Source organism: Pseudonaja textilis, chromosome 2, assembly GCF_049901715.1.
Source record: "Pseudonaja textilis isolate UNSWEBS1 chromosome 2, rPseTex1.2, whole genome shotgun sequence".
NCBI lineage: Eukaryota > Metazoa > Chordata > Lepidosauria > Squamata > Elapidae > Pseudonaja > Pseudonaja textilis.
The window spans coordinates 226,882,006-226,894,270 of record NC_141991.1 but is presented as its reverse complement, the minus strand read 5'-3'; the positions used below and the strand labels follow the sequence as shown (position 1 = coordinate 226,894,270).

General features: G+C 39.6%; 1 protein-coding gene across 6 annotated transcripts in view; it reads right to left on the bottom strand.

Annotated features, from left to right (window-relative positions):
• Nucleotides 1-12,265, bottom strand: part of CMYA5 (cardiomyopathy associated 5) — a 57,093-nt gene that overhangs the window by 37,424 nt on the left and 7,404 nt on the right. For 4 of the 6 annotated variants that reach the window (XR_015742336.1, XR_015742337.1, XM_087927204.1 and 1 more), the window contains exons 2-3: nt 9,854-11,995; nt 3,088-9,481 (exon numbers count right to left, since the gene is read on the bottom strand). Coding sequence is in view for 4 of the 6 variants with exons in the window: in XM_087927204.1 (XP_087783330.1) it covers nt 3,088-9,481; nt 9,854-11,995 (8,536 nt within the window). In the remaining 2 variants the exon portion in view is untranslated. Of the gene's footprint in view, nt 1-3,087; nt 11,996-12,265 lie in introns of all 6 variants that reach the window. The other 2 variants (XM_026717580.2, XM_026717590.2) reach the window with 2 other exon arrangements.

Here is a 12,265-nt window from a genome sequence, read left to right as displayed (position 1 = left end):
CCATTCATAATTCAGCTCTTAGAGGAGTTTACTGAGCTCTTAAAACAGTCTTTAAGCTAGGAGTGGACGCTGAGGTAAATAATTGAAAATATCCAAGCTTTTGCTGTTTAAGTGGACTTCGTTCTGCTGCTGGTGTGTGGCATTATGCTTCTAACTGATTAAGGGTATATTACAAGCCAATCAGTAAGTTTATCTTCTCAGATGGCTTAATAAATTAAGCAAAAAACATCTGAGGTGTTTATGGGAGGAAGGAAGGAAGGAAGGAAGGAAGGAAGGAAGGAAGGAAGGAAGGAAGGAAGGAAGGAAGGAAGGAAGGAAGGCTTGCCTAACAACATTCAAGAGAAGGCCCAGATAATATCTTTGCAATAAAATCTGAAATCTATGATTATATGCTACACATAGTACCTAGGTGTCGTCTGATTGGGACTTCTAGAATCCTCTATTGACTACTCTACATTTCATATTTTATTATACAATGCTATGTTATACTACAGTGCACTGTGTTACACTGTACTATAATATTTAATGTCCAAGTCAAAACTACTCCGGGGGTAGTTTACAGATATCAAAAGGATGGATGGATGGATGGATGGATGGATGGATGGATGGATGGATGGATAATACACTATCTTTCATACATACCAAACATCCACAGAAAATTTATGAACAAACTCATAATGCTTTGTCCAGAAAAAGGCAGGGAGGGTATCATATTTTAGCGTCTAAACTAATGAAGTAGAGATAGCAATAGCACTTAGACTTATATACTGCTTCACAGTGCTTTACACCCCTCTCTAGGTGGTTTACAGAGTCAAAATATTGCCCACAACGATCTGGGTCATGAAGGTTTTCTTGGGTCATGAATCTGGGTCATGAAGGTTTATACTGATGAGGACCCTCTGGAGAAAGAGCTTTCCTTCTCCTGTTAATATAAGACATTCAAGAGAAATGCTCACAATATTTATCTCAACAGTCAGGCAGAAGCAGACTTTCTATGTAGTCATACTTCAGTATTGAAAATCCTTGCTGTACTACTCAAAGATCTTTAAAATCTTTAAAATTAATGTAAAAAAATTGCTACAATTTTTGTTTGCTCTTGGTTTTGACTGAATCATAGAAGTATAGCAAACCTTTAGGTCAGTGGTAGGATTCACCATTTTTTACTCCTGGTTCTATGAGAGTGCACTTCACATAGTGTTTCCCATTACTACCTGTTTTCTTTACCTGTCTTCATTTCTCAAAAAGAAAAAAGAGAGAACCTCAAGTTTCTGGGGGAAAATAACGTCTGTAGAAATACAACATTGCTTCTGAGCTATTTCAAGAAGAATTGTTATTCCTCCAAGCCAACTATAAGCATGCCTTATATAACCATAAGACCTTGGCTTATATTACTGATAAGTGTTTGCTTTCTTCATCTTGCAGGAATGTTGGTTTCTTCATATTTTCTTTACCTCAATACATTGCCAATGGCCATATTGTCTGCATCATGCCCCTGTCAGAGTCTGAATCCGAGGAGGAAGACAAACAGCTGACATGGAATGGGAGAGTGACTCCGTTGGCTGTGGAGGAAACTGGGGAAGGGCAAAGTCAGGCTGGGCAGAGCAGGGAAGAGGTAAAACAAGGGAGGGGAGATTCAGAGGAAGACCAAGGCCCACCCCCGTCTTCATCCTAGGGCACACAGGGGAGAATGGAGAAGAGAGCAACATGGGTTGCATGGCTTATGAGGGAGGAAAGGGCCCTGATTCCCTTCACAAGGCATACCTGGGGAGGGAGTTTAAAGGAGAACTAGTTGGGAGGGGCGTATGTCAGGAACAAATGTTGAGTTTATCTAATGTTGGCTGTTGTTATCTGAGTTCCTGGCATCCTCCCAATTGGTTTGATTTACTGCTATGTTACTTCATTTCTGGAACTCCTTATCTTGCCTGCTGGATTTATTACCTTATCTTGCTTTGTTGGATTTATAGTTTTCTATTTACACTGTTTTGGATTGGAATATCTGTAGCCAAAGGCTGTTGCAGGTTCCTGGGAGAGTTTTTCTCCAGATCAGAAGGTAATTGGGACATTGGGGGCAAAGTTGGAGCTAATAAAGGGACATCTACTTATTATCTGGCTGGGTTGCCTTTGTGCCACGCCCTGGGTCGTCACACTCTGGAGCAAACAGGTATTAAAGGTTAAAACATCTAGAGGACACTAGATACCATGTTTCCCTGAAAATATGAGCTACCCTGAAAACAAGCCCTAGCCCGATTTTCATGCCTGTGCCTAATATAAGCCCTACCCAAAAAATAAGCCCTAATTAAGGCCCTCCAACCATCTGGTTGTATGAGGTGGGGCAAGGTGCAGGTGTAAAAATCAAGCTAGGGCTGGAGTGGGGGAGTTGAGCTGACTCACATGCCCTGCGCCCACTTACTTGATGACCACCACAGCCAGGCCTCCCATGCCCCGACGTCTGTCATACCATTGCTTGACTTATTCAGCAGCTGCTCATGGCCTGATGTCACATGGCACATCACGCTGGTGCCACCATTCATGGCAGAACACTGTAAGTCTCATTGCACCAGTGCACCAATCACAGCAGAATGCTGTGAGGCTCATTACACTGGTGCCACTGCTCCCACACAGAACAGCACACCACACCACAGTCTCCTGCCTCAAGCAGGGCCACCAGCATGACCAGCCACTCGGTGTCCTGCTACAAGCCGTGGCACTGGTGCGGCCAACCTCATGGTATCTTGCCATGAGTGTTGGAACCGGCCCAGCAAGCCACGCAATATTCTGCCATGATCAGCAGCACCAGGGTGATGAGTCATGCGGCATCTGGCCACGAGCAGCCGCAGAATAAGTCAGGCAGCAGTGCAACAGATATTGGGACATGGGAGGCTTGGCTCTGGTAGTCCTAAGGTAAGTGGGTAACACATCCCCCCAAAATAAGACGTGATGCTTACTTTGGGGCCAAAAAGAAATAAGACCAGGTCTTATTTTGGGGGAAACACGGTATATATTGCTGCTTTTGTCTATTTTAGTTAAACACTAACATATGACAGTGAGAACAAAGAACAGTATGACCTCATACTTCGAATGTCTTACCTTTAACACAGTCACAGCTGTACCCAAATCGTCTACCTTATGGTCTTTATGCTCTTCAAACAGCTTATCCTCAGAGGATATGGGACATTTGCACTCATAGCAGTATGTATCCAAATGTGCTTCATCAATTTCTTTCTGTAGAAATTCATATTCTGGTACTTTTCTTTGTAGCATTTCAAGATCAAGCAATTCAGCCGCCTTTTCTTCAGCATACATTCTTGCCTCTCCTTCATTCACAAATTCATAAGTATCACTAATGCCAGCTAGGGATACTTTATTATCAAAAAGAAATTCTTCATGACCTATTTCTGAAGAGATTTCTTCCTGAAAGACATCATCGTGGGTAACCACCTCATAGTTTAAGAGCTCAGCTAGATCTTCGTCAATGTCACTGTCCTCCTCCTCTTTTATTGAGTATAATGGGTAGGTATCAAAATCATGTGACAAAAGAGAATAGTCAACTTCCCCAAATTGATTTTCAGATTTTGCTCCTGCTGCTAACTGGTCTGTTGTGTCATACTGCATTACATGCTGGGCACCATTTTCTCCAATTCTATTCTCAGTTTTTTGCACTTCAGTGTCCAAACATGGAAGATCTTTGTGATCTAAAACCTTTGTATCTTGTATTGGGGGCTCAACAAAAACATATGTATCTTCTAGTTGTCTTTCACCTTGCCTCTCAGCCTGACCTAATCTTTCAAGAGACTGTGCATTTTTTTCTGCAGTCTTTACAACTTCACCTTCATCCATTCCATGAACTTCTTTTATTTCAGACTGTTGGTTTTGGATGACTGCATATCCAGCATCATTCTTTGATCCATCTTGCCCAGATGATTCAGTCTGATATATAGTTGCGGCATAATCAAGTATTGGACTAGACTCCTCATCACTTGTTTCTTCTGGTAGCTGCTGTTCTGTGTGATCAGATAAGGATTCTTCTTCTCTTCTCTGACTACTGTCATCATTGGTAGCTCCTGAGCTACAGAACTCTCTTCCAAAAGGAATTGCATGTGTTGGCTGACAAATCCTAATTTTTACATCACTCACAATCTCAGTTACCCTATTTGTAAGTGTATCACTCAGACATTCCTCCACTTGGGCAGATAGATCAGGTTGAATATCTGCAGGCTCATTCTTTTTTCCCTTTGGCTCGTAAGCATCTTCTGTGACTTTTGGTTGGGTTAAAGTTTCCTCTTTAAAAGACTGACCATTTAAAATGTCTTCATTCTTGGATTCTTCCACATTATTTGGAGTGTAATCTCTAGGAATTTCCTTCTCCAGATGCGTTTCAATCCCATCATCTGGAATATGATCTCTGATATGAAAAGGCAGATCAATACCCTTCACTTCTTCACATTTGTGGCTATCTTTTTTAGAATCACCCTCTGCTTCTTCATAGAAATCTTTACATAAAAATGCCAAGGCAGGTGGCATCTCTAGAACCTCAGAGTCTATTACACTCATTGGCAAGGAAGCAGTTGGAGGCTGAGGCAAATCATCTTTCTCAGTATTAAATAAGACTGCATTAGTGTTTGCTAAATTAAACTCATGCTCTAAGCTTTTATCATCATCCTTAACAGCTTCAATCATTTTATTTTCATTTGCTGTTTTTGAAATGTCTTGATGGGTAGCTACTGCATGTTGTTTTTCTATCATTCCATTAGGGGCTTCATTCAATTCTCTTTCTAATAAAGACAGCTCCAAAATATTCTTTGATTTTGCTGCTGGATAAGTTGCTTCCACATATCGTTTACCTATGTCATAAAATGGTCTCTCTGTGTCCTGAATATTTTTTTCTTTTTCTGTTTGAGTGAAAGATGTATTTTCAATCAAAATATCCTTTTCAACATAGTCAATATTGGCATTATTAAAAATATTATCATCTTTGCTCTCTGGAATAACAGAAACCTCTTCAACTTCTGTGCTTTCCTTAATACCCTTCCCTTTTCCAAGTTCCTTTGATTCATTTTCTGTCATTTCATGGTGATCTACCTTTAAGACCTCTGTATATTGTTCATTTGGTTTGTCGACTGAAGATTCCTTATCAACAACCACATCTCTAGTATCATTAAATGCTTTTGTTTCCAACAATGAAATGGTTTCTACTGCCTCTAGTATAATCTTTTTTCTATCAACAGTGGAAACGAGAGGAACATTAGTTTTCAGAACTTCACAACTTTCAGAAATATTAATTATGTCTTTTCTTTGATCAAGATTAGGAGCTGGTAAGTCTTCTTCTCTCAATTTTTCTTGATCTTTGAATTCCTTCTCTTTACTCAAATAGTTTTCAGGCACTTTCAAAGTATCCTCCATGGCAGGCAAATGTTTTGTTTCTTCTGCTTTTGAAGGTTGTTCTGTACTAATGATTCTGTCTACCTGGGGTTCTGATTCAAAGTGTGTTGGAGAAAACTCAGTTTTCTTCTCTGCTGTTGCATTTTTCTCAGGAAGGGCAGTTGAACCATTTATTGAGTCAGCATCCTCAAAAGGAGCTTGAGTATCTACATTATCTTTTTCTGAGATCTGTGGGGAAAATGTTTCTATTGTCCTTGCCTCAGAAAGAAGGAATGCAGCTATAGACATGGGTTCTTCTGGCATCTCCTTTGTTATTACAATCATGCAAGGCTGATCTTCTTGTTTCTTATCTGAATCCAATGTAGCAGAATTGGATGGGCTCAATAAAGATGTTGAGACTAAAGAGGGATATGAATTCTCTTCTGGCTCTTTCACTTTCTTATTGAAAAGAGATGAAATGAGTGGTTCTTGTTCAGAAGTCTGATTTTGTTCCTCAAATGAATAGAATTCTGGTTGTTTTGAATAAGAAAAATCTAACTGTTTTGTATCCAGGGAGGCAGTGAATGATGGATGCAAATCTGGTTTAATTTCATTTTCTAACAAAACCGATTGCTTACCTTCTATTTGAGCAGCTTCAGACCATGTTATCTGCATTTCTTGCTTTTTTGCATCATCCATCAACTGTGATAATACAGGAACAGCAGAATCTACTTTGTCAGTTTTAGGCAGATAACCCTCTTGTTCTTGGAGATTCATATCGGCCAACTGGGATGAATCTTGAAGAGTTGCAGAACAATAAAGCTGAATTTTTTCCAACTGTGATTCTTTTACTGGTTGGAACAAATTGTTGTCTTTTAATGGAGCATCCTGGTCTTTTGAACATTCAGTCTGAGAAGTTCTTCGTTTTTGGTCTTCTTTTTCTTCATGGCGATATAATATTCCTTGAGGCAAGGTGGAAGTTTCTTGCTTGGGTTTTTCTTCAGTGGAATTCAATAAAGTGAGACCTTCCAGCTCTGATTGCAATGCCCCAGGACTATATAGCTTGCTGTCCTGCCTCTCAGTTTCAGAACATGGAGTAACAAGCAAATGAGACTGAGCATCTTCCACATTTGCTTTCCTAACTACCACATCCATTGGTTGTTCTTCATTGAAAATTGAATGAGGCTGCACTTGTTTCTCTTTTTCAGGAGAAGCACAAGATGAAATAGGTTCAACAAAAACATGTTCTGCAGACAATGCTGCTGAAACAGGAGAGTATTCATTTATTTCTTCAGATGTAGCATCATGTAGAGTAGATCTGGTTTCCTCAGACACAGTTTTTGTGGCCATGGATGAATCCAGTGGTTCTTTGCTGACCTCCTCTATAGAGGAATTTGTAAGGAATGGTAAATCTGACAATACATCTTGGGAGTCGGGGAAAGGGAAATTATTTTTTCCTATTTCAATTTTGTCCATAAGTTCAGAAGAAATAGCATCTGATTGCTGTGAGGCTGGTAGTGAACTTACTACTGACTCAGTAAGTATTGCCTGGGGCTTTATTTTATCAGGGACAGATGATAAAATTAATGGTGGTGATCCAGATGCCTCATTTAATGTCTTAGACAAATCATTTTGATTTCCCTGTGTTTCTGAAGCAGAACCTTTTAATTTGGATGTTGGAATTATGGGTGCACTACATTCCGTTTCTTCCCTATCTTTTTTAGAAGATATTGGCTGTTCATCTTCTGATTCTGCTGTCACAGATACAGGCATTTGAAGGCCTTCTCCTTCTGTGCTTGAAATGGGAACAGATGCATCTAAATGTTTTCTCAATTCAGGCATGAACTGCATCTCATTTGTAGAAGGAGTCTCTGGTTGCGGAGTTATAGGTTCAACAGCATGTTTTGCCAGGTGCTTTGATTCTGGATCAGCAGCGCCATAGTAGTCTGCATCACCTTTATTGAGTTGCAAGCTTAAAAGTTCAGAATCTTTGGCTGAAGTTAGTGAAATACCTTGATTTTCTTGCACATCTCTTGAATAAACTGACTGTGATAAAGCCTGCTTAGTTGCGGGCAAAGGAGGCTGCTGGGTCCCATTTACCTCTTTTTCTTCTCCTAACTGCACTGTATCCACATCTATGGGTAGAAGTGTTTGTGATAAATGCCGAAGAGTTTGCTGCTGAACAGCATCTGTCTGTGCTGGCTCAAAACTCGGATGTAATGAATCAGGTTGCAATGGCTTGATGATAGGTTTATCAGGTTGCATAATTTCCTTATGCATTTCATTGACAGCATGCAAAGCAGTTGTTCCTTCCAACTGGGATGAAACAGTAGAATTCCCCTGCATAAAATGCTCTCTCGATTCCAATGGTTGTTTCGGCTGATCTTCACTTATTTCACAAGAGGATTTAGCCTGTTTCTTAACATCTGACTGTGCGTTTATAGTGGGGTGCAGCTGATTTTCTAAATTCAATTCTTGCATTTGAACAGGTGCATCACCTGCGTGTTGTGCAGTTACAGTGGGGGAAAGTCGCCCTGTTTTTTTATCTGTGCCAGTTTCTGGCTCCTTTGGTTTAGATACTAAATCTTTGGCTAGAACCTCTGTGGATGACAAAGACGGATTTTCTTCTTTTGTTGTTTCAGCATTTTGGAAAGACCCAGTAGAAAAAGACGCCTCTGCTATCACAGGAGTTAATTCAGTGGAATCAGACTGATTGTTGTGTCTTTTCATTTGCTGAGTCTGTTCAAACAATGGTGCTGTAGTCTTTAGTGGAGGTGGCTGTGTCCCATGCATTTCCAGATTGGCAATAAGAAAAGATGGAGTAGATAGCAAGTGTTCTGATGAGCTGACTGGCTCAGTAACTTTGTCATGGAGAAGTGATATCTCTTCAGGTCCATGTGGTGCCTTTATGGATTTGGAGATGACAAGATGTTCTGTATCTGACTCTGCTGGTGCTGTAGAAAGATGTTGAGCCTTTTCTTCCTGTGCATTTGGAACCAAGAGTGTGGAATCTGGGCACAAAGATTCTGTTGAGGCAAGCTGAGTCTCTGTTTTGTCTCTTAGATGTTTTCCTTCTGAGACAGTGGTCAGAGATGGCTGAGTCTGAGCAGCTTGTCTTGGCAAGTCTGATTTCAATTTTCCTTCTTTTCTGGCTTCTTCTTTAACCATAGTATAAGAGGACTTTGAAAGTCCGGTGGGTTCTTCCATGGTGTTACAGATTTCCTGTGTTGTAGAAGTTAGATCTGGTGCAAGTTCAGTTTCTTCACCTTCTGATTTGTGGACCAAGGGAAGAGAGCCTGACTTTCTTTGGAATAGGACAGTGAATTGATCCTCCACCTTTGTTTTGTCTGACGACTGTTCTATTTCTTGCTCTTCTCCTTCGCTAATAGAATATGGAAATCTTGCTTTTTCAGGGGTGGCCTCTTTGGTTTCAGTGAAATAAAGAGGGACTGTCTGCCTTTCTGTTTCTCCAACCGAATGCTCCAAGGGTGTACTATTGACTTCCATTTCTGAAGGAACTGTGGATTCCATAGTTTGATTTCTAATTTCAGCTAAATCACATACTTCAGATTCATCGCACATAGCTGCTAAATCAAATATGGGTTCAGATTCATGAACTTTGGATTTGTGTTCCAAACACTCAAACACAAGCAGCTCTTCTGACTTTCTTTCAAAAGGTGTAGTTAATTTATTCTGTAACTGTTCCTTTCCTTTATATTCCTCCGCCAGCTGTTCTTTTTCTTCCTTTTCTGCTTCTTTAGCAGAAGATGGCAATTTTGATTTTTCAGGGATGGCACTTTTGGTTTCAGCTGAATAAAAAGAAAACTCTGCTCCAAAAGAATGCTCTAAGGGCGTACCTTTGACTTCCAGTTCAGGAGGAAATGTGGATTCCATAGTTTGAGTTCTAATTTCAGCTAAGTCAGACACTTCAGGTGCTGCTGAATGAGATTCAGATTCAGTTTCGTGAGCTTCAGATTTATGGTCATCAGCACCACAGGATAGCAGGTCTGCCTTTGTTTCGAAAGGTGCAGTTAATTTGTCCTGTAACCTTTCTTTTTCTGAATATTGCCCTGCCAGCTGTTCTTCTTCTTGCTTTTCTCTTTCTTTAACAGAAGATGGTAATCTTGCCTTTTCAGAGATGGCATTTTTGGTTTTAACTGAATAAGGAGGAACTTCTTGCTTCTCAGCTTCTCCAGTAGAATGCTCCAAGGGCTCACCTTCGACTTCCACTTGTGAAGAAATTTTGAATTCCATAGCTTGATTTCTAATGTCAAATATGTCCAATACTTCAGGCTCACCACCTATAGCTGCTAAATCAGATACAGGTTCAGTTTCATGATCTTCAGATTTATTGTCTTGACAACCAAACAAAAGTAGCTGATCTGACTTTGTTTCAAAAGATGCAGTTAATTTGTCCTGTAATCTTTCTTTTTCTGAATATTGCCCTGCCAGCTGTTCTTCTTGCTTTTCTCTTTCTTTAACAGAAGATGGTAACCTTGCTTTTTTATCTTTGAGTTCATTTGAATAAAGAATAATTGCTTCCTTCTCTGCTTCTTCAGCTGAATGCTCTAAGTTGATTTCCATTTCTGAATGAATTGCAGAGTCCATAGCTTGATTTTTAACTTCAGCGAAATCAGATGTTTCAGATTCACTATGCCTTTTTGCTAAATGAGATGCAGGTTCAGTTTCATTGGCTTCAGACTTGTGGTCCAAACACACAAACAAGGGTAGCTGATTTAACTTTGTTTCAAAAGGTGCCGTTATTTTGTCCTCTAACTGCTCTTTTTCTGAATATTTCCCTGCCAACTGTTCTTGGTTTTCTTCTTCGTTAACAGGAGATGGTAATCTTGCCTTCTCAGGGATGGTGTCTTTGGTTTCAGTTGAATAAAAAGGAACCCCTTGTTTCTCTGTCTCTTCAACTGAAAACTCCAAGGATGTATCACTGACTTCCATTCCGGAAGGAATTGTAGAGTCCATAGTTTGATTTGTAATTTCAGCTAAATCAATCACTTCGGGTTCAGCATTCATAACTGCTAAATCTGATGCAGATTCAGACTCCTGAACCAAAGACAATAAGGGTAGCTGGTCTGATTTTGTTTGTAAAAGCACAGTAAATTGCTCCTGCATCCTTTCTTTGTCTGAAGATTTCTCTGATAATTGTTCTTTTTCTTGCTTTTCTGCTTTTCTAACAAATGATGGTAATTTTGACATCTCAGGGTTAGCATCTGTGATGTCAGTTGAATGAAGAGAAACCTCTTGCTTCTCTGCTTCTTCAACAGACTGCCCCAAGGATGGATCTTTGATCTCCAGTCTTGAAGGAATTGTAGATTCCATAGAGTGAGTTTTAACTTCAGTTAAGTTACAACTTTTAGGTTCACAGTGAATTGTTGCAATATTATGAGGGTGCTGTACATGTTGAATCGAAGTTTCTGATAACACTGTTCTAACTGAGTCAGATTGATTTTCTGTTTCTGATTCAACATAAGGAAGTGGTTCAACAGGAACTGGGGAACAAGACTGAGTTATTTGATTCTCTGACGGTGACCTCACTTCTTTTAATAAATCAGAAACTTCAACAGTCATTGGTGTATGATCCTGAATTTCTTTTTTTTCACCAACAAAGTTGAATGATTTTTCCAGTGCGGTATTTGAAGTATTTGGAGAAACAGACTGTTTTGCCTTTTTTTTCATTTTTTCAGATTCAGCTGGTTGAGTCAGTTCTGGAATTGAGGTATAAATTGCAGGTGAATATTGTTTGGTGTCTGGCTTCTTTATTTTGTCACCAAGGTGTGTTGAAAATTTTGGTAGCTTTTCTGAAGGCTTCTTTTGCGTTTTAGGGAGAAACAAATGCTGTGGTTTCCTCTCCTCTTTGTTGTAAAGTGCAGACTTTGAACTTTTTGTCTCTACATGTCTGAGATTATAACTCAGAACTTCCTTCTTATTATTCTTCTCTGCAGTGTTTTGTTCAATGTGCCGTGAAGATACAGATATGCCTCGTCTGGAGAAGACTTTGGGTGGTTCTCTTGGTTTTCTGATCACCTCTGAGGGTGGAGGCATATCTTTATTGTTTATCCTTCGGAAAACCTTTTTATGTCTTTCTTCCAATACAGCAGTGATTTGAAGGATCCTGGCTCTTACTGTTCCTTTGATCGGCAGCTCCCCCTTTTTCATCAAAGTATTTTCTTTCTCCTCTGACCCAGCGGTCACTTCCTTTGTGATTTGAACCAAATAGTCTTTAATCTTAGAAGGCTGTACTTGAGAGGGCCATGATTGTGGATCAGATGGATCAAGTTCACTTTCTTCAGCTTTTTTCAGCACTGACATCTGAGTAAAATCACATTCTTGGCTGTCAGGTACCATCTTCTCATTTAACGTCTGAGGGGTTGAATTACTCAGCTTTTCCTGCGAAGTCTTTCTCTTTTCCTTCAGGAAAGTAACTTTCCCTGAAGAACAATCTGTGTATGAGTTTTCCATACTGTATACCCCAGATGTAACGCTGGCTTCTGAGGCATGGGATGTGGAACATCTACTTGAATTGGTCTCCCATGTTAAGCTACTTTCTTCACTTTGAACAACCTCCATGGCATCAGACAACTTGGATTCCATCTCTTCATTCTGGCTCTGTTTTTTAAAACTGCTAAAGAAACAAATAGTAAGAAACTATAACATTCTTTAATAAACACAAGAATAACCAAATAATAAAATATATAAATATTACTTTTCAAAGTCTTAAATCTGTTTTATGAGATAGTACTGAGTCTTCCTTGCCATAAGAATGCAATGTTGGACTACTAATCTAAGGTAAACTTAAAACAGGAGAAAGTTTTCCATATAATCTAAAGTTGATTATAAATTTGTATAACTGTAGGAGAGAGGGGGAGATATTTTATGCTCTGTGTGTCAGGTT